Source organism: Phycodurus eques, chromosome 3 (genome assembly GCF_024500275.1).
Source record: "Phycodurus eques isolate BA_2022a chromosome 3, UOR_Pequ_1.1, whole genome shotgun sequence".
NCBI classification, from domain to species: domain Eukaryota; kingdom Metazoa; phylum Chordata; class Actinopteri; order Syngnathiformes; family Syngnathidae; genus Phycodurus; species Phycodurus eques.
The window spans coordinates 10,413,809-10,441,541 of NC_084527.1; the positions used below are offsets into that span (position 1 = coordinate 10,413,809).

General features: G+C 40.8%; 1 protein-coding gene across 4 annotated transcripts in view; it reads left to right on the forward strand.

Annotated features, from left to right (window-relative positions):
- Nucleotides 1-27,733, forward strand: part of sema6a (sema domain, transmembrane domain (TM), and cytoplasmic domain, (semaphorin) 6A) — a 147,821-nt gene that overhangs the window by 52,317 nt on the left and 67,771 nt on the right. For 3 of the 4 annotated variants that reach the window (XM_061671981.1, XM_061671983.1, XM_061671984.1), the window contains exons 2-3: nt 9,610-9,771; nt 11,127-11,244. In XM_061671981.1, coding sequence (XP_061527965.1) covers nt 9,672-9,771; nt 11,127-11,244 — 218 coding nt within the window. In that variant the 5' untranslated portion in view covers nt 9,610-9,671. The remainder of the gene's footprint in view (nt 1-9,609; nt 9,772-11,126; nt 11,245-27,733) is intronic. The other variant, XM_061671982.1, reaches the window with a different exon arrangement.

Sequence of the window (27,733 nt, forward strand, 5' to 3'; positions counted from 1 at the left end):
ACTCGGTTACTTCTCGAAAAAATATCCTTCCAAATTTCTGCAGGGCCTTAAAAAAGAAGGAAGGCATGCATTAGTCCACTCCCTGTCTGCAAGGTAGCGCACAAAAAAAGCATTTTATGGCTCATGCATTTTGGATTAGTAAAAATGTAACCATGGAGGGAAATGGAGTTCTCCGTCATACAGCAGAAGAAAGCCTGAGGAGGCCGTGCGTTGTTACTGCATTCGATATTGGACATTTCTCAACATGTTTTGAATGCAAAATGTCCCTAAGCATGACTTAACTTTAGCAAGCCACTTGCTTGCCTGTTCAATCATGGTATCGAAATCTGTCACTCACTTGCATGAGACAGAGCCGCCCCCTAATCTAGCTGGGAACTGTTTTAAATTGTGAACAAAAAGCATCATCATTCTATTTTAACATACTCTTTGGTACAATTCAGTTTGATCTGGTACCATTTACGCTCCTTGGGCGTTCTAATGTCACTTTCCATCACCGGGAAGTGACAGTCATCCAAAGAAAGTGTGTTCAAAAGCGAAAGTACAGATTAGACCCTTTACAAAATACCCAAAATGAACTCAACCGGCGTTTCACAGCTGGAAGCTCTCCACAGGGCCACACGGCATCACTTGAGGGAGGGCCACAGTTTGCCGTGAAGGGAGTTTCCCAATGAAATTCACCTTGTAACATGTGACAGCTTCAACACCCCCACCGCCGCTCCACATGGAGGCACAGTGGAACTGGCATTTAGCGCACTGACATTCTGATGATGTTTCTTCTTCTGCACTGCACCTGGCCAGAAAACAAATCTCCCAGCTCACACTGGTGCTTTTTTCGACAAGGTTCGAGCGCACACGCCGAGGTGAACTGTGAACGCAAGGCATCGGGCGAGAGAGAAATTCAGATCTAACGACAGTTAGAAAAGGCCACGTGCGACCGAGCATGTCTTTATCTGCGACGTATTTGCCTGCACCTTTCGGATTCTATCAGCATGAGCGTGCTGTGACATTCAAATGGAAAACCAGTTTGTTTTTTTTGTTTTTCTTTATGAGAAGGTTAAGCTTTTGAAAATGCACCTTGCACATTTTTGGATACATTTATTAAAATACAAATTATGAGGTTCTGCAATGTCACTAGAATGGCCTTGAGATTGGGTCCATCCGTCCGTCCGTCCATCCCATTTCCAGTTCCGGGTTGTTGGGATGCATGCTTGAACCTATCCCAGCTGACTTTTTGAGTGAGAGGGGGTTTACGCCCTGGACTGATCGCCTGTCAATCACAAGAAATGAGGAAAATAATGGCACCTTTTTCTATACAGTTACCACTACGTACCACATATAGCAGGTACGATTTACAATGGTGTAGAATGTAGTTGTAGAATGCTGTACCTAGAGGGATAGAAATGGACCCCTACTGTCAAGCGAGATTTATAACAGTACATACCTTTAAGGCTAAAATGGCTTTCCACTGTGTTGGTAAGGATTCATACTCTTGACACTGTGTATTTTACAGTTTGCCAACATCCATGTCACCGTGATAGCCTCTGAAACGGAATATCTCACTTAGTCCTATGCGATACACGAGTGCATGTGCAGAAATTGACTTCTATACCCGCAGCACAGTGAGAACGATGTTAGAACATTCTGCCTCACAGTCGAGAGGTTCCGGGTTCAGGCATCCACCTTGGGTGGGGGGGCATCCAAACTCACGGACTGGAATTTCGTTCATGAAAATGTAATTGGAAGCATGAAAATTTCCATTACAACCATCAAAATCTTTCCAAATCCAGATGCAGCTAGCAACCAATCTGGGACTCATTCCAAGCGGTCTGTGATGGCAACCAGTCTGCTCGTGACTGCCGACCAGTCCTGGGTGCACATCACCCAAAATCAGCTGGGATAGACTCTCTCCCATGACTGAGTGGGAGAAAATGTATGGCTGAATGTGAGAGGTATTCCAGATACTCTTATGTACGCTTCAGCAGCCTCGTTAGTTCTTGACCTACTTTTAATTTTAAATCACAAGCAGTGTGGGTTGTTATGCTTGTTGGTGTGATGTCAGTGCACATTTTGGATCTTTCTCACATGCCTGTCTCACACCAGTCTCTTTTGTCAAAATGCCTCAAAACATCCCACTGGTTTATTAGTTTAATCATTAAATCACAGATTCATGCACAAACTGAATGTCTTTAACATCCCAGAGGCGACGTTATTAAGACAGTGGATTATCTCCACACTGTGAATGTCTTTTTTGTTTTGTGAGGCTGCTATTTGGCAAAGTTGGCACTGTGCCTCTGATCTCTTGTTCCTTGTGCTTCCCTTGAGCCTTCTTTGGCTCTCTTCCACAATCAATCCATCAGCCCTTAAAAGGGAGACGTCTATGCATCGGGGGCTTCTGTTTCAATAAATGGCCCGACGGCGACGGGGCACCTTATTCATGCCTACTTCATTGTCTTTTTAATAATCAAACCATGATGGATTATCATTGTAGTGATATTGACTTGCAAGCAAGAGATCTGAGGGCGGCGAAGAAGTATGTAAAGAAATGTGTGTCAGTGTTTGTGGGTTCTTTCCGCTTCTTCTTGAGGCAACACTCCTTGGTTCAAGCTCCTCCGGTGTCTCTTCTCTTGGATTCATCAAGCAGGGCTGACAAGTGAAAAAAGCCTTGGCTCCAGTTAGGATTCTTGATGCTTGGACGTGTTCCATGTTGGTGGATCAGTGCCTTAAAATCTCGACTGTTCTATGCAATCTTTTCTGCTTGATCTTTTCCTTTTCTGCTCTCAGGCCCTATTCAGACCTCATTAACATGCATGTCGGGCGATGGGATCAGTAAGTGGACAGCTTGGAGTAAAGTTTAACTGCATGAAAAACGCATTGGGGTTGAATGTGTAATTGCTCTAGAAAACATTGTTTTAGCGGTGTGTATGCACTCTCTTAGCCCATTTTGGAGCTGCACTAAATTGTGGACCTCCAAATATACTTAGTCCTGTATGTGCCTAAATTCTGTCTTTAAGATCCATCCATTATTCACTAAACTTTTTTAAAAATCTAGAAAAATGCCGTCTTTTCGAGTCTTGACACAACTAGGAAACAAAAATCAACAACTTTGTGCAATTGACTGCCAACCAGACTGTGAATGACTGACAAACAGTTTGTGATTTATGCTTGACTATCAATCAGTCTGCGATTGATTAGCGACTAGTCTGTAAACGACTAGTGACCAGTTTGTCACTGACTGGTGGTCAGTGTGCCATTGAATGACGGTCAGTCTGTAACTGACTGAAGACCAGAATGCGGTTGACTCATGTTTAGTCTGTGATTGACTGGCCATCCCTCTGCAACTGACTGATGACCAGTCTGCAATTGACTAGCAACCAGTCTGTGAAAGACTGGGGACCAATTTGCGAATGACTTAAGACCAGTCTGCCATTAACTAGTGAGCAGTCTGTGATTGAGAGGTGAGCAGTCCAGGCTGTAAGTCGTCTGGTTTAAGCTTGAGCTTACTTGAGGGTGAAGTGGTAACTGTGAACCCTCAAGTGGGAGAAAATTGATCGTTTGTTTACATTTACTGGGCGTCAGATGTAGCCGTTCAAGCACTCACAGAGCGAGCTGCAACTCACGATTTAAGTAAATAATGCATGTTTCAAACTCTTGCCAACTCTCAAAACAAATCAAGAAGAATACGATTGGGAATGCTAATGCCTTACACCACAAATAACATGCTTTTACGTATCATTTGTGCCTATAACTCATAGAAAGAGATACAGATGGATAGAACTCACATCAAAACATGATATTTGCATTCTGTTCAACCACTGACTGAATTTTTGAAGTCTTGAATTCATCCGCTTGTCTTACCAAGTGTTTGGAACGAGGCGCTACATGACTAAACGATACCTGACCTGACAAGACTTGAAATCAGCCTCTGATTTGAGTCTCGCGACCTAGACAATAAACAACCTGACTGGGCTGGAGTTACACTGCACTTTCTCTGCGACATGCTATCTACATACTGTAGCTAAGCTTTCAAACTGTTTTATCTCTTCACTAGAATGTGACAAAGCAAAGAAATTAGCCCAAACTGTCATTTAAGAATGCTTTTATTCACAAATATTCATTCATTCATGCCATGAAAAGTAGTGGCGGGCCATGCACTTGTGTGGGGACCTAACCAATTTATTAATCCACTTCTTAATATCACCACTATCACGTCGCAATTATAGAAACCATCAATACTATAGAAAAATGAAAAATAACAGCACACATTTGTTCCACATACATCATCTGCAGCGGATCGAAATCAATATGTATCTAATAACATTCCAAAAACACAACAAATGTAAATAAAATACAATAATCTTACTCATGTGAGATGCTGGATATTAAATGTTCATATCGCGACAGATGTGTTTTGTTAGTCAAACTTTGAATCAGAAGACAGAAAAATGCGGATATTGTTGCAAATTGGAAATAAAATTTTGAGTTGGCATTTAGGATGTAAATGTAGGAAGGAAAACGTGCAAACCTTGAACAACCTTTTCACTGCTTTTATTCACATTCGAATGGTCTTTTTGTCATGAATATTAGTTTTTTCTACCTGTGCGAATAGCAGCTTTTCCTCAAAATGAGCTCTGCATTTCAATCATGTCTCGCATCCACATTACCACTAAGATGACCCCTCCCTGTGGCGCACCTGTCATCGGCGCACGTTATCCCACCTGCCAAATATAAACACAGGCACGCCGCCTTCGTATCAAAGCTGTCAGACAGCATTTATGAGAACTACTTAACTATAAATATGGAACGCTTCCGTTTCTTTTATGCCATGCACCGATGAAGAAAAACACTAATATACTGACATGCCTCTGTTGTCATCAGCAATTAAAGTGTATGGCCGACAATGCTGTAATCACTTCTTCCCAATGTACATGTTAGTCGAGATGTCCTTATCCTACCGTTTTATATTTAAATCTACAGAAAGTGATGCATAGTAATGAGATAAAATAGTAGTTATGTCAGTTTTCTGTTACGTTTGATGACTTGTAAAGCAAGTTATGTCAGTCTCCTCAAAAGGAATTTAATAGGATTCTGTACAATTTTGCTCTGTAATGAGTAGAAAACTGACATTTTGTTTGTTGGTTTGTTTGCTAGCAGGATGATGTGAAAACACCACCTTTAATTTCCAGGATACTTTGAATTCTCTTTTCATTGTTAGTCCCACCCATCCATCCATCCATTTTTCGTAGCGTTTATCCTCACGAGGGTCGCGGGCTGCTGGAGCCTATCCCAGCTATCTTCGGGCGGGAGGCGGGGTACAGTTTGAACCAGTCGCCAGCCAATCGCAGGGCACATAGAAACAAACAACCATCCGCACTCACATACACACCTACGGGTAATTGAGAGTCTTCAATTAACCTTCCATGCATGTTTTTGTTATGCGGGAGGAAATCCACGCAGGCACGGGGAGAACATGTAAACGCCACACAGGCGGGGCCGGGGATTGAACCCCGGTCCTCAGAACTGTGAGGCAGACGCTCTCACCACTCTCCACCGTGCCGCCTGGAATTGTTTCTGCCACTCCAAAATAATACAAAAAAGTGTTCATTCCCATCTTCTCTCGGTAAAGTCTTACGTACGTCGTAGTTCAGGAAACCAGTAAGTAACTAATCTTTAACTTCGTAGCTAACAAAAGAAAGACAGACGAACAATGAGAAATAGATTATCTTTTTTTCCATCTTATCTTCGTAGTTTTCCATGAACCCAGTAAGTAGCCAGCTAACAAAGAATTAACAGATAAGAATTTCACAGTACGATTGTACGATTGTTACTGCTCAGCCCAGAATCAAAATGGTATGGTCCCATCTTCTTGAGTCATTTTCTGTGAACCAGGAAGAACACCTTGACGAATGTTTGCAGTCGAGCGTGGGCAAACACGTCCACATTAGCGTATTAGTAACCAAAACATCATCAGGCTTTGTAATGTGTTTAGTCAAAGCCCGGCGTTCGTTGGTTTTGGTTGCCCCCGTGGGGCTGCTCATTTTGGGATATACATGATGTAGTTAGAGTCAATGTTATTCCATGGAAAGTTCCTGAATGTTATTCCAAGAGGGATTCTTGTATTTTTACTACCTGCCAGCAATTAGCTTGATTAACACTCCCTACACCCACTTATTCTCTCATTCACACACATTTGGACTCAGAATGCTGCCTACTTAGTGATAGTAGCTGCGGTTTAATGCGGTGGTGTGCGTTCAAAGCCAGAAGAAAAGTCCTAAAGAGAGGCTTCTTCTTTTTTTGTTTTTTTCCCCGGTTGATTTGTATATAGAAAAGAAATCTGCAACTTCCACCTGTGGAGTTTCTGTAATTTACTGCCACACATGCAGTCCTTGAGTCCTGATTTTGCGAGAGTGCGCGCTACAGTAGCTTTTCAGACCAAGATTTAAGCACACAAGGAAGCAATTTCTCCTCCAGAATTGCCAGCGTGGGTCTCGCTGTTACTCATGCGGTGATGAAAGCGGCCTTTGAGTTTCACTTGAAGCCATTTAGTGCATCACAGTCTTTTCGGTTTATTTTAGTTTTTTTTTTTTATCACATTTGAATTGAGCACATCCCATCGGTGCAAATGGAAGATAAAGGCTGATTAATCTCCTGGCATATCCAAGTCTATAACATATGTAAGAAGCAGCTTTTTGCAGTTTAACCTTTAATTCGCAACGATCAAGATCCCATCTTCAAATACCACTGTAGGAATATTTATTTCCAACATTTTTTTAGGGGGTGCGATTCACCATCTGTCCGACAATGTTGTACCCCTGGTCACTCATCAATCATTCAGTTGCGGCAAGGTTTACAGGTCAAAGTTCAGGAGAGAGAGGAAATGTAGAAGTTTGGAGCATGAGAGCCATACTGATATTTTTTTACCCATGTTCTTCGTGAATCGTGTCTTAGAATAATGAGAAGAAAGTTGAAATATTATTAGAATAATGTTCAAATTTTAAGATAGTTTTACAAGAATGAAATAAAGATTAGAAATAAAAAGGTAGTCATATCACAAGTAATATATTACAGTAAGAAATGAAAAAACACTCATCTTTTCATGACAAAAAAAACTATATTATGAGACATTAGTCACGGTTCTTTGCAGCAACTTTTGTGGGTTTTAGTTTTTATTTAATATGATTCTTGTAACATTACAGTTATGTTATTCTAATACTCCTTACTTTTTTCCTCATTATAGTACGACCTTATTCTCATTCATTCATTGAATAAAAAGTCATGTTACAAAAAAACCCCTCATTATTGCACAAGAATATCATGACAACAATAATAAAAACAATAATTCCGAATTTTCTATTGTTAACATAGCATAACATAACTTTATTTTCATACATCTATGCAGCTATCATTTCCCCCCTCATATTTTCTTTTTTTTTCAGCTTCAGTGCTCCATAGTAAATTGGTTATAAATGCAGCTCTATGATATATGAAAATTCTACGGAGTAACCAGATTATTTTACCATTTTTCATGTGCGGTGTGTAAGTGTGTGAGAGAGGAAGAGGAGCGGGAGGAAAGCAGATGAAGGTTTCTAGGCTTTCCAAGCTTTGCTATTCTCCTCAGTGTGAAAGTGATCCTCCGTGTGAATAGTGTTTTCATCCGTCTCTTCAATAAGATTCACAGGAGCATGAAGGCAGAGAAAGAGAAAGACCTTGCAAATTAAAAGTAATCCCTGCCCTCTCTCGCTTTCCCCCTCCTCTTCCTGCCTTTAGTAAAGGATAATACGTGTTGGAATAAACAACTTTTATTAAAGTGAAGTAAATCTAAACGGACTGTTTTATTCAATTCTTCATCCCAGAAGCATCCTCTGCATTGCATTCCCAACAATGTCTCGACCCTCAAACTAGGGGGGGGGGGGGGGGGGGGGGAGGTGGGGAGAAAAGAAATCATAATGCAAATGAAACGCTTGCTTCTTGATTAGATTACTAACGCAATAATTGTCCCGTTTGATTTATGGCGGTAATCTGTTGCTATAAACGACGGGGGGAGTCGTCGTGGCATGTCTAGGCTCGGAGCACATAGATATGCATTACATATAAAATTGCATTAGAGTATGAGCTTGTTGACGATGTAGTGTTTATGTAATCAAGTAAAACATCCCAGGTCATTCAGGAAATGGGACAAGAGAGCAGCCTAATGTTTTAGAGATAGGGCATACTTTATAGTCAGTTGTATTTAAAAAAAAAACATGTTTTTTTTTTTTTCATTAACAAACAAACAGTGATTAAAACTATATATGCAAACTCTTTGGTTGGTGGTGGTAACAACCAGGGATGAGAAGTGATAAGAATTTAGCGATTCCGTTATCGATACCGCTTAATGATCCGATTCCTTATCACTTCTCTTATCTTTTGTCATTGGGTGAGGACATGAAATAATAGTTTACTTCAACGCCTTAATTTCTTAATTTTTGGACAGATGAAAGCATATGCATTCTGCACTCATAATCCGTAATCTATCCTTGGGGGGAAAAAAGAATGAAAAGTAGGGCGACTTACTTTTCAAAGTGTCAAAAGACCGAAAGAAGTTGAATGCAGTTTTTGTGAAGATAGCAGAATCCCTTAGGAAATTGTCCAGTTCCACTCTTATTTGTAGAGAGCAAATTAAATATTTGGATTTTTAAACCCAACTGATAGTTTAAACAATAAGACTGAGAACGGTCAAAGGAGAGCGAGAAAAGAGAGACTTTTTATCATTCCTGCCAGGATATCAGCTCTCTTTTATTCAACCTGGTATAGATTTTTTTCCCCACTGGATATTGTTTCCGAATATTAATTAATCATATTTACAGTGCTCCTTTTGCATTCCACTTGATCCAAAACAAAAAAAAAAATTCTGTAAAAAAGCAACATTTGACCTGCTTTTGCTAAAAGCACGATGATAGAAACCCACTTTTTAGAAACTGCCCCCTCCAGATGAGTCGGGGGAGCCTCCCCATAGGCACCCCCGAGAGAGGTGAAGGTCAGAGCAGAGCGGCAAAAGCAGAGCCGGTTCTCTCCGGGTCCATGGCGTTAAGCCAATCACAGCCAAGAATTAGGCGCTTTAAGAAAGTACTGTTTTTAAGCAAGCAATCAAACTATTACTACGAAAGAACCTGTTTTTAATTTCCCATCCCTACTAATAACTGACTTTTATACCTTTTTGTATAATGTTATCATATGAGTCTTAGGAGTTAGCACAGCAGTGATGAGTGTCTTGGAAAGAGGGAAGTGTGTTTGTCGGATGACTCACAAGAAGGAAATGATGTACTTGCCCCTCCTTTGCATATGCACGTCTCGATACTACTTGAGAGCAGGTTAACCTGCCGTTGCATTAAGAGAAAGATCTTCTCTGCCTGACATCAAGCTATGACACATATCACCTTCCTAATCCACTTATGAGTCTTCAATTTGCAATATGGCTCACATGAGTCACCAAAAATTCATACATATTGGATCTGTCTATCTAATGCAGAAACGTGTAAGGTGCTATTTTGCTATTTTCTACCTGAAAATCTTCTTTTTAGCCATGATGCCTCCTCCATCCACTTTTTCATCTTTATCTTGTTTGTCTTCCAGCAGGCTGAGGTACATCTGCACCAGAGGACCAGCGGCAGCAGCATCTGCAGAGTGGCGCGACCATGAGGTCAGAGGCCTTCCTCCTCTGCGTCACGCTATTGCACTTAGTTGGGGCGGGCTTCCCTGAAGACAGCGAGCCTATAAGCATCTCCCACGGCAACTGTGAGTAGGATACTGTGCGTTTGTGTCTTCTTTTGGCTGTCCTTATTAAAAGTCCTTCCCCATACATTCAATCCCGCTTCTCTATGCAGTGGCTCCTCGCATACTCGCGGATTCCCCTACCCCTACTTTTTCTTTTCAAATTCTTTTGCAATAGTTTTTTTTCCATTTTTTTTTCATTTTTTGGGTGGAGTTTGCAGGTTGTCCCCATGTTTGTCAGCTTCCTCCGTTAATCGGGATAAAATTCACCGAAATCACATCAGACCGGCTGCGCCAAGATTTGGATGTGGTCTCAGCAGGCATTAGTTTCGACTGACAGTCTGCCAGCAAATAGTTTTTCCGCTGAGCATATGTCAAAGGACGTACCCTTTGTAATGCCAAGCACAAAAATCACAGGGTTATCCACGAAAATAAAGCCATCTGTCTCTACGTGTACCTGACAATGTAAAAAAGAACACATAAAAAACAAAAAAAGAACTGTAACTGTTATATTTTTCATTGATCTATACATCCATCCAGCCATCCATTTTCGGAGCCGCTTCTCCTCACTAGGGTCGCGGGCTGATCTATACAGTACCGGTATATTAATTGGTCAAACTACCACACTTGATACATAGTAAAACGTGTTAGCCGTATCATACGCTGTATGGTTAACGCCGAATGTTATGTTAGGTGAAAGTACATATGCAGTATACAGCTAATTCCTCAGGTATTTGGACAATGAGATGGCAATGACGGTAAGAAAACATATGGAGAAGGATCCAAAACATACCGAATCATGTATTAGGCTAGGATGTACTAGTGGAGGAGCTCAAGTAAAAACGCTATGAAAATGAAATATTAATGGTATATGTAAACGTAATTGTTAAAAAAAAAAAAAGACATTTCACAGTCCTTCAATTAGGGCTGAAAATCTACACTTCAATCACTGATTTTTAAATTAATTGTGAAGGTATTTAAAGACAAATGAATTCAAAAATAAATAAATAACATTTCTGGGCCCAGGACATACAAAAGCCCAATCTGCTCTTTTTCCCTTTGATAAATACAGAGAGGTCGACAGAGAAATGCTCAAAGTGTCTCTCCCTGTTAGAGTAGCCTGACATTGACCTGCTTCTGTTTAGTCAAACAAGCGCTTTCATCCTCGGCCACGAACAACGAAACAATTTCATGGTACAGTGGCATGCGTTTTTTGTGTGTTGTGTTTTTTTTTAGCATATAATTTAAGGCCGCAACAGGCTTTCAGGCGCAACAGATGTGTTGACATTTGATCCAAATCCCTATTGTACGCATAACAGCATAAACTTCAGCAATCGCTACGTCAAAGTATTTTAGCTGTCGCTTTTTCCCCTTTGCAGACACAAAGCAGTACCCGGCCTTTGTGGGCCACAAGCCCGGCAGGAACAACACGCAGCGACACAAACTGGACATCCAGCTCATCATGATCATGAACAAGACCTTATTCATTGCTGCCAGGTAGGCTAACAAATGTTGTTGCAGCTGCAATGATTCTCAGTGATTGTTGTGAGCTTGACAGCGATGGCCGAGCCGGTGGCTTATCAATCTAGAAGTGGAGGGTATCTATTGTTTTATGAATCACAAGAGATCTATCGCAGCAAAGAGCTTAGACTCGCTACTTTTTATTTCCGCCTGCCTTTGTGCTTGGCAGGAGGTATGTTGTTTCAGTGCTCGCATCATAAAAATTACAGGGGATCCTCGGTTTACCATGGAGTTCCGATCCTACGGGACCGGCGTGACGAATCCATACGAACGTCGGAACGCGCCATAATCACTAACCTGTGCTAATGCAGTAGTAAAGTTATAATTACAGTAAGTATTTGTATGAAAAAGACGGTTTCTTGTGCTGCGTGACGACGACGCTAGTTCTTTGCACGCCGTTCATGGACCTCAAACGTGCCGTGAATCCACTCCAAAAAGTCTTATTAAAACCAAAAAAAAACATTATTTCGCATAAGAAATAATATCGATCAAATGAATCTGTTTCACACTGCCAAAAATATTCAGAAAAAATACATTTTAAGGAGAATAACTATACTTTAACATATACAGAAAACAATGTGGAATAAATGTAAATGATATGAAATGGATAAATGAACATTCAACATAACTTTTACCTTTATTCAATTACAATTATTCTTGATGGCTTATAAAACATGGTGAAGAGCGGAGAGGGAGGGGGAGAGATGATTCTTCGGAAGGCTAGCCAACTATTTTTGGACTTTGCTACAAGTTCTTTCTTCAATTCGATGGTTTTTCTTGTCTTTCTTAACAAAACACCAGCACTTGGAACTTTCGTTGGCCACGCTCACCAAAAAAAAAAAAAAAAAATCAATTAATCTCCGTATGGGATGCTTTCTGAGGGCAGAAAGCATCTTGCCGGAAAATGCTACCCGAGTCCAGCGGGCAGGTGGATGATTTGGTGCAGACCATTTTCAACTCTACGAAAGCCGAGTGCGTGTATCAAAACTGGGGGAAAAATATTGGCGACAACTCAACCGACTGCCGTAAACCGAGGCTCCCATCCCTGTATTCAACCGTTTTCAACAAAACGTTTACCATCACCTTTTCTAGTGGAACTTGATATTGAGTCCATTGTATTTTTATCATAATCTTAAAAAGTTGTTCACCAGTTGTCACTGTGCATTATAGCCATTTACAGGAATGGAGTTAAACATCATTGCACCTCAGTGAGATCAATAAAACTGCAGATGTGTGTGGTGTCAGTCAAAGAAGAAAGCAATATATTTGGACTAGCTCTAGATCACCAAACAGACTTTGGACGCTGGTAGTGTCTTGAAAGTGGAATGCTGGATCTTGGCCCACACAGCTGGTCATGTCATGGGCAGAAAAAACTAGATTTGAAGGAGGTTATTATGTAAATGATCTCCACTGTTGTGTAACAGTTGGGCAGAATTGCAGAAGGGCTCGCTCAGAGACACATTTTCAGAATTAGGCAGCTAACAAATGACTTACTGTGTTGTTTAATTTCAAACTTGATGGGTGGACAGGCTTTTCCACAACACAACTATTTGAATAAAAGCGGAACAAGTCAACTTTTGATAATATGTCACCTTTAAATTCATGAAAACAACATGTTTTGCACAAAATGTAGGCTAACACATCCAACATCGTGATTTCTGTACAACCTTTCGGGAGGGTGTGGCGTGAGGCAGGCAAGAAACCACCACAAACCACCACAAAGGTTTTTTCTTCTTGTCCCTTAACTGTTTGAAGGTTGTCAGCCATTTTGTAATTACTGCCCTGTACAGGACTGGAGTGGAACCTTATTAACCCCAAACCTTTGCACATTCAAGTATAGAACAAGACCTTGTAATATAAACAGTGTGACAACTTTAAGCCATTTTTTTTCTTACGTACAATATCAAGATCTACCACTATCTACAGTATTACCATCTGTTAGTATTACTTGGTGGCCTTGGAGGTGTTTCAGATGTTTCCTGTTTTGAGCTTGCTTTCAGTCAATCATATTTTATGTTAACAACAAAAGACATGAAGGAACATGTTAAAGAAGTTTGTTTTTATTTCCTAGCAACTTAAATGTCCTCACAAATGTCACACGCTTTGTGTCTCTGCCGGTCAATGTCAACACCTGTGGGGCTTTTATTCCCATACAAATACAGTTGGGGCCATATTTGAATCAGAGGCCAAAGCAGGGGTTGCACACAGTACGCTCTCATTGATTTTCCTCATCTCTCATGTTAGTTACCGTTTAAGAAATCTTGCTCCACCTCATGACACACGATGAGCAATTAGAGGAGCGGGCATGTATGCAATTATTATCATATGCAATTTCAACGTTGCTTGTTGATACCAAGGCGGAACATCAAAAACCTCTCTGCCGTTCTTATCAGCTTGATCCAAGCCCCCTCTTCGGGTAATAGCGTTCAGGCCTGACTGGGTGAAAAGACACAATGGAGGGGGTGTTTTTTGTTTTGTTTTGCACCCAAGCATGTCAAATTAAGTGGCCGAGGGAGACTGCTGCTTTTGAACATATCTGCGGATATTCGGCAGAGCTGTATGTGTGTGCGCGTGTGTTTGTGTGCGCGCGTGTGTGTGTAGGGAAGGGCGGCAGAGACTTTGGAGCGCCTGTCGCCCACCTGCTCCCCATGGGGTGGCAGCCAGCAGTTTTAGGGGCACAAGGGGGAGGGAATTGGGACACAGAGGGTTTATTTGAGGGGTGTGTTTGTTGGCGTGCTCGTGCTTGTTTGAAGGGCGTGTGTGTTTGTGTGTGTTGTCCACTTTATTACACTGACCAGTTGTCAAAGGGATCAACAAAGGGTTTGTCTTCTGTGTGCTGTATGAATAGTCAATAGAGCGGTCGAACATTTGTTTAATACAGATGTAGAAAATATTGTGAATTGAATTGTGGCCATCATAAAACCTTTGCAAACTGTACAGGCGATGTTTTAAGTCGTGGTCGTTATTTTTGACTTTTTGGGCATAGCATATTGTACGTAACGTAAATTACATTTTCTGTTCTATTGTTGTCCCACTTTGCCTCTTTTAATATTTGTTAACCGTACAGGCGATTTTTATCGGAACATTTTAACATTCATAACTGCCATATGTGTAAAATCCAGTTAATCACTGTTAATATTAAGATGTAAATACAATACATTCTGTAAAAACTGATGCCATATGCAGAGACTGTCCAGTGATTTTCCCTTTTGGCGGTCAATCCCTATCTAACAGGAATAGCGAAAAGGTGCAAATCATTCACGCTCTCGGAAAAAAAACCAAAAAAACATTGAAAGCGAGGACTTCTGCAAATAACAAATGGAATAAGTGGGAGTTTACGTGAATACCGGAAGTTAGGTTCCCCCACCAAAATCGTGAATAGGTGAATTGGGGAATGCCGAACCGCGAATATGGGGGGCTCCGCTGTATTCCTCAATGTGTACAACCTCAGGAGTGTGTTGACATTAGACAATTCACTCTATAACATAACGCAGAGCAAATGCTGTTAATGCATCCTTCGAGTGACATTCCCACAGCGGTGACGTTATCCGAATTTGTATGGAGGTCAAAATGTGCTGTAGTCTTTCACTAACCTATCCTAATGCAGGTGTGAAGTCCTAATTTCAGTAAATATTTGCATGAAAACACTCCTTGCGCCCCATTCATAGCCTTGAAACCTATCAACCTAAAAACAAAAACCCTAAACAATTTCCAGCCATGCTCCGTTCGAACTGGAGCTGAATTTGCCAACGCCTTGCTTTTCTGTGATTTCAGAGACATACTGTATTATTTTTAATCAAACTTTTTGCTCTAACAAATTGTGTGACCTCAGGTGCCAAAAATGCCCTAGTTTCCATTGTGTACATGTATTTGTGCATGTGTTCTCAGCATTTTTAGTAAACGCAGATGGTAATTGTGCCACATGGCCTAGGGTATGTGACCCTGGATTTAACGGAAATGTCTTTTGGGAGATTAGAGAGAGCCGGATGACCCGTCATCGACTCCCTGCGCAGACAAGTAAAGCGCCGTCGTGGACTGCATTGCAACAGGATATCGGTAAAAGTTGAGTGATGAGGAGTTAAAGGAGAAACGATCAATGTTAAAGTGGTCAGCCAGCAACGCAGTGTATTAAAAAGTCACTTTTATGCAGTCAGATGACTTGTTTATTCCGGAGCCAGCTTTGCCATCGTGCCTCCAGTCAGTCGTTGGTGCGTTGCAGCTTGCAGATGGCCTCTGTGAAGGCCGTCCAAAGCCCCACATTTAGTTCAGGCAGTTTTTTTTTTTTTTTTAATGGCTGCACACGCTATTGAATCCCTTTGACTCTCGTTTTGATGGTAGCAATAAATTAACAAGATCCCTATTACGAATCTAGCTACTGATGAAATTGTAAATAGACAAAGTGGCTTATGCATGGAGGAAAATGGTACTTGGCCAAACCGAGTAACAGATGAGCTGATTGATATTAATAAATCAGGTTTTGTGTGTTTGAATGAAATGTGTTGATTTGAGGATAGCGCATACTCTGTTCACTTGGGCAGTGTCACGTGCGCTCTAAAAGTGAGCACATTGCTGAGCTCCTGTTGAGTAGCTCATATCATTTTCACCAATATGTCTAAAATGTCATTAGCCCTGTCAGCTTTTAAATCACCATTACAAATTCAAGTCAGGAATCATTTATAGCCTTAATATTCTGAATCATAGTCAGTGCCAGAAAGGAAGAAGTCGAGCCTGATTAGATGCAGGGCTGAGGTTGTTCATCATGCAGTCTTCCAGAAAGCACGACGGGGTTTGGACTTTTTCCTTCCGTCTCTTATTTTCTTTCAGCCTAGTGAGGATAAGCAGTATAGAAAATGGATGGCTGCATATTGCTTTAAAAATACAAGCAATTCAAGAGTCAGATGTGTTGGTTGGTAGAGTTAAACTGATTAATTTTGCTGTATACGTTCCTTGATAAGGTAGGGCAATGAACATGAAAATGGATTAGGGCTACCCTGAGAAAAAAAAAAAAGATGAGAATAGGTTTAAGGGTTTTTTTTGCAAATCAAATCCTGATATTAAGGAGCGATGTATTTATTTATTTATTTTACAAGAGTAAAGTCAGAATTTCATGCCGACAACATAATAGTTCTACTGACTGAAGTTCGAATATTAGGAGAAAAACAACACCATTTTACACAAATAACGATCAATGAAAAAAAATGTATACAACTACGGTATATGTAGGAAAATAGTTTTCCCATACAGTCTCTCAAAATCACAGATGTTCACTTATTGTGGGTGGATCTGGAATGTATCCCCTGTGATAAACAGGATTTCACTGTATGTATGGGTACACTCGCTGGCCGACACATGAAGTACATGCACCACCTGTACACCTACTGTATACATTCTCCCGAGTGTAAATTAGAACCAAGCACGATTACGTAAATTCAAGGTGATGTGTGAGGTCCATGGATGTGATGAGACCGTGCCCGTGTGCCTAATGTTGTGGCCGGTGAGTGTACGCCTGCCGTAATTCAGCAGTAAACTGCTCTTAATGCAAGATTCCTCTCCCCGGTGCGCCATATTTCATGTTCAAGGTACACGCTGCATGACATTCAGAGGCAATTCATCACGGAGCTGTAGGAGATTTATCATTTACTTTGCTAGACGTGCACTTGTGTGTGTGTTTGTATCTTTGTGGTGCATGCAGCTGTGGCCATCCACTTTTAAATCAACCACTCTGATTCTAATCCATTTACCATGCTGCAGTCATACAGGTTTTTTTTCCCATCTTTTTTTTTTCTTTTAATCATATCAGTGTGTCTATATGCTCCTGATGGTGGGGATTTTTGTTCTTGGTTTTCTTTATGAACCATTTGTGATATTTAGAATCCCTCATGTACAATAATAGTGTGCGCAAAGGTCAAAGGTGAAGCTGGAGGAGAGTTTGTTACAAAGGAATATAAACACTGAGAGGCAGATTTACTTACGTGTACAGTATCTGCCTGCTCAATGTCATTTTGACTTACAAATGGTAGTTTTTCTCTACTTAAATGGAGACTGGAATTATGTCAGATTTAGAAATACAAGAAAATCAGCATGTTTAAAAAGTAATAAAAATATATTTGAGAGGATTTACAACCCCAATTCTAATGAAGTTGGGACGTTGTGTTAAACATAAATCAAAACAGAATACAATGATTAGCAAATCATGTTCAACCTATATTTAATAGAATACACTACAATGAGAAGATATTTAATGTTCAAACTGAGAAACTTTATTGTTTTTCGCAAATAATCATTAACTTAGAATTTTATGGCTGCAACACATTCCAAAAAAGCTGGGACAGGGTCATGTTTACCACTGTCTTCCATCACCTTTTCTTTTAACAACATTCAATAAACGTTTGGGAACTGAGGACACTAATTGTTGAAGCTTTATAGATGGAATTCTTTCCCATTCTTGCTCGATGCAGAGCTTCAGCTGTTCAACAGTCCGGGATCTCCGTTGCCGTATTTTACGCTTCATAATGCGCCACACATTTTCAATGGGAGACAGGTCTGGACTGCAGGCAGGCCAGTCTAGTACCCGCAATCTTTTACTACGAAGGCACGCTGTTGTAACACGTGGAGAATGTGGTTTGGCATTGTCTTGCTGAAATAAGCAGGGGCGTCCATGAAAAAGACGTTGCTTGGATGGGAGCATATGTTTCTCCAAAACCTGCATGTACCATTCAGCATTAATGGTGCCTTCACAGATGTGTAAGTTACCCATGCCATTGGCACTAACACAGCCCCATACCATCACAGATGCTGGCTTTTGAACTTTGCGTCCATAACAATCCGGATGGTTCTTTTCCTCTTTGGCCCGGAGGACACGACGGCCACAATTTCCAAAAACAATTTGAAATGTGGACTCGTCGGACCACAGAACACTTTTCCACTTTTCATCAGTCCATCTTAGATAAGCCAAAGAAGCCGGCGGCGTTTCTGGGTGTTGTTGCTAAATGGCTTTTGCTTTGCATCATAGAGTTTTAAGTTGCACTTACGGATGTAGCGCCGAACTGTATTTACTGACGTTCGTTATCTGAAGTGTTCCTGAGCCCATGTGGTGATATCCTTTACACATTGATGTCGGTTTTTGATGAAGCCGCCTGAGGAATCGAAGGTCACGGGCATTCAATGTTGGTTTTCGACCTTGCCGCTTACATGCAGTGATTTCTCCAGATTCTCTGAACCTTTTGATGATATTATGGACCGTAGATGTTGAAATCCCTAAATTCCTTGCAATGATACGTTGAGGAACATTGTCCTTAAACTGTTCAACTATTTTCTCACGTATTTGTTCACAAAGAGGTGAACCTCACCCCATCTTTGCTTGTGAATGACTGAGCAATTCAAGGAAGCTCCTTTTATACCCAATCATGGCACCCACCTGTTCCCAATTAGCCTGTTCACCTGTGGGATGTTCCAAACAGGTGGTTGATGAGCATTCCTCAACTTTCTCAGTCTTCATTGTATAATTGTATCAATCATCATCAAATCCTTGTATTCTGTTTTTATTTATGTTTAACACAATGCCCCAACTTTATTGGAATTGGGGTTGTACATTAAATAGACTTGTAATTAATTAATTAATTAATTAAAAATAAAATATTAGTTCCAAACTGAAATAATAATACTAACTTAACAGATGTTAATTGTATGCGGCAGAATATATCATTTTGTGGTTTCTGTAGTGTTTTAAAGCAGGACGTTTGCTTGTCTTTTTTTATTTTTGCACAATTTCCTACAAAACAAAGTGTAACACAGTGGTTCTCAAGATGTGGAACGAGGCCCAGTGATAGTACACGGGCTCCCTCAAGCGGTCTGCGAAAGAATCATTGAATTAAATGTTTAAACTGTCCATAATGTTACAGTGGCTTTTTTTTTTTTTTTTTTTTTTGTAATCAAGTACAATATATTTGTTAAAGTTCATTTTTCTTTAACTTTTAGTACAATACAATATATAAGTACAATACAATATATTTGTACAAGTACAATATATTTGTACAATACAATAAGTACAATATATTTGTTGAAGTTCATTTTTCTTTAACTTTTAAGTACAATAGATTTTCATTGAATCTTTTTAAACTGTTTGTTTTCAAACATTTATGACTACAATTTTTATTCAACTTTTATGTGCAATATATTTAAATTGAATGATTATTTAAGTACAGTTTTTTCCCCCCTATACACTAGTTAAGCGCAATGTTAATGTACAGACTGTTCATAATGTTACAGTGGCTTACAATAATATTCAATGTACTTCTAAGGCCTAAAACCTCAGCCTACTACGCTATTGTAATTTAATGTTGATCATTATGGTTGTAGTTGGAGAGTATTTTTTGAGGTGGTACTTGGCGTAATGTATACATTTCATCCCACCAAATTAATATATTAATGCTATTCTATTTCTTCTTTTTGTGAAAAAAAAATTCTGCTCTTTATAATTTTGTTTTATTGGTTTTTGGACCGACTATATTCATAAATTAGCATTTTAAATTCTGCATAAACGATGCTGCTGTATGTGACATTTTATGAAAAAGAACATTCTTTAATTGTCACCTTTAAGGCAAAATGTATTTAAAGTTACTGTTGTTTTTTGTGTGTGTTTCAATGAATGTAAAACATGTCACTGCTCAGCTTAATAGAGCGTAATCAACTTTTCCTTACGAGTTAATTTAATTGTGGTTGGAAGTATACATTTGTCCCTGAGTGAATGAGCCACAGTTAGAGGTTGGTAACATGCTGATGGAATAATCAGGTTTAAAATATTCACCTTTATAATGAAAAGGCTTGGTCTGAATTAGAAGTGGTCACGTTACCGTTTGCAACATAATATCAGCCGTGTATAAACGTTCTTTTTATAGTTGGAAGACATGAAGGCACATGCATGGGAATGAAGGCCGTCTACTGAATACAGAATGATGCATGGCATGTGTGAATGCGTTACTGTATAGCCTGGACGGGCCAGCGTACCACGGCTCTGTGCACACACGGGGCATAGTTGCCATTCCCGGCGCTCCGTTGGCCCCTCGCTATGGCAACGGTCTGAGGCAAGGGATGGCGTATGGTTGCCATTGGCGCATTCTCCAATGGTGGAGGCAGCTACAGTGTCCATGATTGTAGCTGTACCAAATCCTGTTAAAACCCACTAATGACTGGGATTACACACTGGCCTCCTCCTCTCCCCTCGACATGCAGCCACGTATGCACGATGGACAACAAAGCTTGCACTTTACAGTAGTCACCTGGTATAACGTTTGGCTCGTAACGTAACGTAATGTGTGTCTAAAATACATGACTTAGCAGCAGTCTCATTGTGACCAAGCCCACTTGAACTCTGGGTCTTTTCTACCCATTGGTAGTGTGCTTATTACCACTGTAGTATATTGTAGGATGTTTCAGTTCGTACCTTGGGGTAAGAATATATTCTGAGCTAGTTATGCCCCTGTGTTGTCTGCTGGGATGGTTCAGTTTATACCATGAGGTTAGGTTTTTGTATATTTGAGGCAAATTCCCTATATACCTGTAGTTATGCTCTAGGCTTGTCAATATGTTCATCTATATTATATAATATTCTGGGATGGTACAGTTTATGCGGTTGTGTCTTGAGATATGGGTTTTTCGAGATATACGAACGGATTTATTTTGCTTTGACGCGCGAGCAACAATTTGCGATACGAGCGCTCTATGGTGGTTGTGCACTTAGCTCGCTTCACAACAACCAAAAGCGTGGCATAGTGAACAAAACTTCAAAAAGAGTCTTCAAGCTCTTTGATGCCACTCCTATTGGAAGTTTACTGTCCAACTAAACATAAAACAAAGATAATTACGAGAATAACGTTTGAAGGAATGGATTTTAAACACAACACGGTGCAGCAACACATGTAGACAGACGATATAACAATAATCACAGGCATATATTAATATATTATGTCTTTGTCCTCTGCAAAAAACGATAAGTGCAGATTACTGAGATGCTTACATTAGTCGAGTGAAACCCCCGCATTTGCCTGCATGACAGTTATATTGCCGCCTGGTGGCCAATACATGCAGAGCATAAAAGGCCGTAATAAATTAATCACGAGGCTCAAACTGTTTAATTCTTTACAACCTATTGACTTTTGTTATCACTATGTTTTTATGAAGTACAGTATTTTAGAACTTTACACCTTGTGGTGTATTATGGGTTGGTATATCATGTGTTTATATTCTGCGTAAGTTGGGGATATTGTCCAATGTGTTAAAGCCCATGCGATAAAGCAGTTGTGCCTGCTCAAAATCGGGGTATTAGTCAGGGGAGGTGGGTATATTTTGGGATGCTATACTGGAATTTGCTGACTTTGCATCAGTGTAACAATTTTAAGCCACTTTTTGTTCAAACTGCGATGTTACTTCTACCACACATGTGATACACTAATCCACCCCAACAATTAGACGCTGCCTCTTCAGCTCACCAGTATTTCTTTTTTTTTTTTTAATCCAACATTTGTTCCCTCCACGCTAAAGTCCATCTCCACCTACACTCCCCAGCTGCCACAACACTCGTGAACCTCCAATCCGATGCGCGCTTGTGCAACAACACAATTGGCTTGATGTGTCGCCAGTTGGGAAGGGGCAGGGGAGGTATTAGACATGTGTCATACAACTGGGGTTTGATGATTTGCATTCATCTGTTGTGCATTCCAATGGTGTCTTTGAATAAAGCGCCCTTGATACAAATCAATATGGCTAGGCCTCATGCTCAAAAACATACCCCTTACCCCAGTAACCCTGCGACACACTCACACATACACACACGCTCACACGCAACTATTCCAAACGGAGAACCATCTAAAAGACCAGCCTACCCCAGCTTAAGGGGGGGGGTCGAGTGAACTCTGGGTTGTTGTATTTCATGGCACAACATAACCCAGGGCCCCTCATATGCCCTGGGCCTATTCACAAGTTCCACATGCCCCCCGCCCACCCCCCCCACACACACACACACACAGCCCACAGGGGCCTGCTGGCTCTCAGCGGTCCCCTTCTCCAGTCCACTTTGTGCTGAGGATTTGATCCAGAGAAAGCCAAAACAAAGCACAATGGTTTGCCCGCTACCCCCCGTGATCCACTTATGAGAAATATGGGCGAGGGTGGGCTGTAAGTGACGTACATGTAAGGGTTTCTGCTTCAGAAAAACAATATGTTTCCACTGCTTTGCTAATGTTGTAAACTGAGAAACAATAAATGCTCAATTAGCTACTGATAACAACTGGAAAAAATACACCTTATGTCTTTGGGGGTTTTTTTTGGATTAAGTGGATATTTTTTTTACAATGGTTGTTTTTATGCTGGCACAAAACAGCACTTTCACATTGTCAGAATATGTTCATGCTCCCTCACTCACATTCCTCCATGTTCTCCATTTTCTTCACCTTCCCCAAGATCTCAATCAATCAAGATCTCATCCGTGGTTGACTTTATCTCTCTCAGTTTAGTTTGATATTACGTCGTGTTGTCATCTGCGTCGGTTGAAAAAAAGCAAAGCCTGCTGCACAATGGAGCTATCTGTTGGGCAAAAAAGTCATTTGAGACCATTTGCTTCGCAGATAGCTTGCTGTGTGTGCATGATTTTCGTTCGGTTTTCTGCCTCAAGAGGCCTTGAGATGCATATCTAACATGTTTGATATATTTTATGGTCTCGAATGACATTTTGCTCAGCAGATAGCTCCAGTATGCCGCAGGCTTAACGAGCCTCCTAAAGTAAGGAGTAGAAAGTACAGGTATCGGCTTTCAAATGTAGGGAGTAAAAAGTAAAAATAAATACCTAAAGTAAAGTACGGATACCTGAAGTGTAGCAAGGAAGTATCTGTGCTTTGTTACTTTCCACCACTGGCACCAGACGACATGGGATGTATGCAAATTGTGGTTTTCTATTCCTGCCATGCCAGAAGGAGGATATTTTTACAAAGACACAGCAGACGGACCTCAGACGGAATTCTCTGAACGACATTCCTCCGCACAAATCCCCAGTGTTCTCATGGCTTCATGTCCATGTCCGTCCATCGCACACACTGGCCTCGCCCATTTGCCCCTCGTCTCGCCGCCATTACTCAGCTCGTCCTCGCTCTCTCCTTCACAATAGTCCCGTATTTGTGTCTGAAAGAACATCCGCATGCCTTTCCGTCCTACTTGCGCATTTCTGTCTGCTGAATTTTGGAAATTGAATGCCCACAGCGAGTGAGTCAAACTGGCAGCCGATGGTGCTTCACTTATCCATTGTCAAACACAGCCATTATTTAATTCCCTCTGAGTGGATTCCAACGTACAGCAAGACCCTCTGTGGTTTCTGGGATAGCATATACACAATTTACTGACTTTAAAATGACGTATTCGTGTGACCACTAATCCAGTGTTTCCGAATCGATTGAGCCAAGGAACTTATTTTTTGTCTCTTCTCAGTTTACTCACAAATTGACCTTTGGGGCCTGTTTTGTTGAACACAAAGCTATTATTCTGTTGTATGAATGGCGAGAAGTGGATACACAGGTTGATTGTACCTTTTGGTGGAAGAGAAATCATTCTGCCTGTCACTATACGTTGGCGGCATAGAACGATGAACAATGATACCTTATTTTTAGTTGATAAACAGACATTTTTGGACTATCCATCCATCCATTTTCTGAGCCGCTTATCCTCACAAGGGTCGTTAGAGTGCCGGAGCCTATCCCAGCTATCAACGGGCAGGGGGCGGGGTACACCCTGAACTGGTTGCCAGCCAATTGCAGCGCGCATATAAACAAACAACCATTCACACCTACGGGCAATTTAGAGTCTTCAATTAACCTGCCGTGCATGTTTTTTTGGGATGTGGGAGGAAACCGGAGTGCCCGGAGAAAACCCACGCAGGCACGGGGAGAACATGCAAACTCCACACAGGCGGGGCCGGGGATTGAACCCCGTTCCTCAGAACTGTGAGGCAGACGCTCTAACCAGTCATCTTCCGTGCCGCCCATTTTTGGACTAACTTAGTGAAATTGTATAATTTCCCGTGGCACACCCTGATCTCTGTGGTTTTTCAGGGTTCCGTGGGACCAAATATGCTGTATTTCCTCAAATACTGGGTGGTTCCTAGTTGTTAACCAAATGTCCAGCACTTTCCAGTGCACATCAACAGTCCCTCAGATAAAATCAAATGTGGAGTCCTACCACATGTTCCCTGCGCTATTTAAAAGATGATTTTACTTTTAATTTTTTTATTATTATTATTTTTTTTTAGATAACATCTCTAACAGCAATTAGAGTTCCAGTAGACTCAGACATGTGATCGCTCCGTGATATTGTGTGCATGTTTGTCATGGGTCACTATGAGACTTCATTGTTCCACCCAGTCTGTGTTGGTTATTTTTTGCTGCATTTCAGAATCACAATCAGAAACAGAAACAGAAAGAGAATCAGAATCAGAATCATCTTTATTTGCCAAGTATGTCCAAAAAAAACACACAAGGAATTTGTCTCCGGTAGTTGGAGCCGCTCTCGTACGACAACAGACAGTCAATTGACAGAACACTTTTGAGATTTCTCCATAATAGTATAATAGTTTTACTTGTCATGTCTAATAAGACGTCACTGATGGTGTAGTGGTCGACTCACCTGACTTCGGTGCAGGCAGTGTGGATTCAGTTCCCACCCCGTAACAATGCAAGTGTGAGTGGTCGTCTGTCTCTATATGTACCCTGAGATTGATTGGTGATCAGTCCCTGGGTGTAGCTTCCCTTTCGCCTGCAGTCAGCTGGCATAGGCTCCAGCTCTTCGTGACCCTGAACAGTATAAGCGCTGTAGAAAATGGATGGATGGATTATATCCAACTGGTAGCACTTAACTTTAATCAGTACCAGAGAAGTAACTCTCAGTTTAAAAGACTTTGGTGACCCCTGCTCTAACTTTTCCTGTGGTGCGAATTTTAATTTCTCGATATGTGCCCTGCAATGGCTGGTGTTCAGTTCAACATCCGAGATAGGCTCAAGCTCCTTTGCCACCCTAATCAGGATAAGCGCTAAAGAAAATGAATGGAAGGATGGATGAAGTTAGTTGCCACTGTAAAACAACACATCAAACGCAATGCCCTGACTTTTTATTGTGGTCAACCGAAGCCTGGAAATAATCTCCCAAAATACACAATGGACACACTGTGTATTTAGCTGCCAAAAAGGCGTACCATCAAACTAAATGAGTTTATCCCAAATTGTGAATTTGTTTTATTAAAAGCGTGACAGTTGGCGATATTTTCTGGCTGACCGAATGGCGTTCAACGTCCGAGTTATGCGTTCAGGTGCAGATGGGAAAAGGGGAACGGGGGCATGTGTGTGCGTGGGTGTTTGTGCAAGTGCGTATGTTTCTATGTTGTACGCATGTTTCTATGTTGACACAGCCGCTCCATTGTCCTCCTCCATCCTCAGTCAGGATGTTAAATAGATGCCTCATGTTCTTGGCTCCCGCTAATGTTGACTGGAGAGTAAACCCGTGTAGCTGGAAGGCCTTGGCCCTGCAAGACGGGACAGTGGAGGCCCCGCGTGGAGAGCCAAGCTGCAAATTGATGGTGCAGTCAATTACATATTGCTCACGAGCTGTTTTAAACTTGCACTCGGTAAAAAAAAAACTACGACAGCGCACTAAATCTGCCAAGCAATCCTCTGATTTAATCGCTTTGATTCAGTTCTGTCTTTTTGATATAAAATGGGCATATTTCAAAGTAAGTTAAAGTAGCAATTTGCTGAGCGATAAGAGAAAGAATTGAAGACCAAATTGATGCCATCCGTCATGGTCCTTTTACATTCCCGTTTTGGTCTTCTTAATTTCTGGCTTGCCTTTGATTATAAGTATTCCTTTTTATTGTTGCAATTGTTATTGATGACATTTATTGCAGCAAGGTGACACAGACAAATGCAGGAAAAACACACCGCAGGAAGTTTGGACATTAAACAGATAAATTAGCCAATGTAATGGGAGTGCTCGAAAGTCTTAGGTATAGTTTGTAGCTTTTACAGCAAAAATGGTTGTCAAATTGCAATTTTGTCCTTTTAGTCAAGAGCGACCTCTGACATTCTAAGTGAACATAAGAAGGAATTACTTTCCTCTCACAATTGATGATAAGATAATGATAATACCGATAATAATAAGATTATCTTGATTGATTATCCTGTGGTGTGGAATGTATTGAGGGTAAATTTTTTTCCTACCCCATCTGCTCCTAAAACGGTCAGGAGATTATTGTTATGTGTGTGGTGTGCTGTGTCGGTCATCTTGAATACAAAATACACTATAAGAACGGCAAGAACCCGATTTTTTTCCTCATCGTGTTGGATCTCTTACATTTTAAAAATCAATTAATCGGTACATGTGTACCCCACTTGAATGGGAAGTGTAATTTTAACTCCCGCTGTGACTAAATGAGAATTGTTGAAAGCGATTTTTATCTCACTGGGAATACGGTATGTCCACCCCGTGCAGCAGCCATACTTGGTTCATTTCAACTGCTCTGAAAGATTAATTATTCAATTTAAGCGTCAAGGCTCATTATGTACAGGAGACTCGGTATTCATCCGAGAGGAGATGCTACTAGTCCCCTCCCAAGAAAACGATATAAGTGGATTCATTTCAAAACGCGCGTCCCTCCGAAGACTTTATTCGATTTAGTTAATGAGACAGCGAGGCAGGACGTGCGGGCTGAGGGCAGGTTTGGGAACTGGAAGGTAATTAAGACATTACTTCCACGGCGACGCTCTTATGCGCTTTGATAAAAAAAAAAAAAAAAAAAAAAAATACAACCCCAATCTGCGACCAATTAAAGCAGTGCTCGGGCAAGGCCACCTCTGTGCGTAAATGAGTTAAATCCTCCTTGCGTTCACACGAATACGCGACACCAAATGTACCCCCCGTTGCTACAACCCCTCCCCCGTCTCCCTGTATCCTAATTCTTTATGGTAACTAGGTGTAGTTGTCTATGTGGGATGTTGTTAACCCTTTATGTATTCCATATGCCCTGCTGCTGGGTCTAACACTATATAGACAGAAATAATGGGACACATGCTGGCGATGTTTGTGTTGTGTTGTGACTTCCCCCTTCCATTATGAGTTCTTTTATTGTGGTTTTTAATATTTATATCGTTTTTTTTTTCCAATATATCAGTTATGTTCAACTGCAGTATATCTGGGAGTTTCTTTCATTTAGACAGAGTTGATTATGAGTGTCTTTCACATCTATATGTATTTAATGGCCTTTTAACAGTCATTCATTTCACGACCTTAACCACATCATGCATTACGTCATATGTACTGTATAATAATAATAATAATAGATTTAAGTGCACTTTTGAAAATAATGTGCTCGACAGCATACAATCCTACACAAGATGCAATAAGAAGTAAGGAATGGAGTTGAAGAAAATTATTT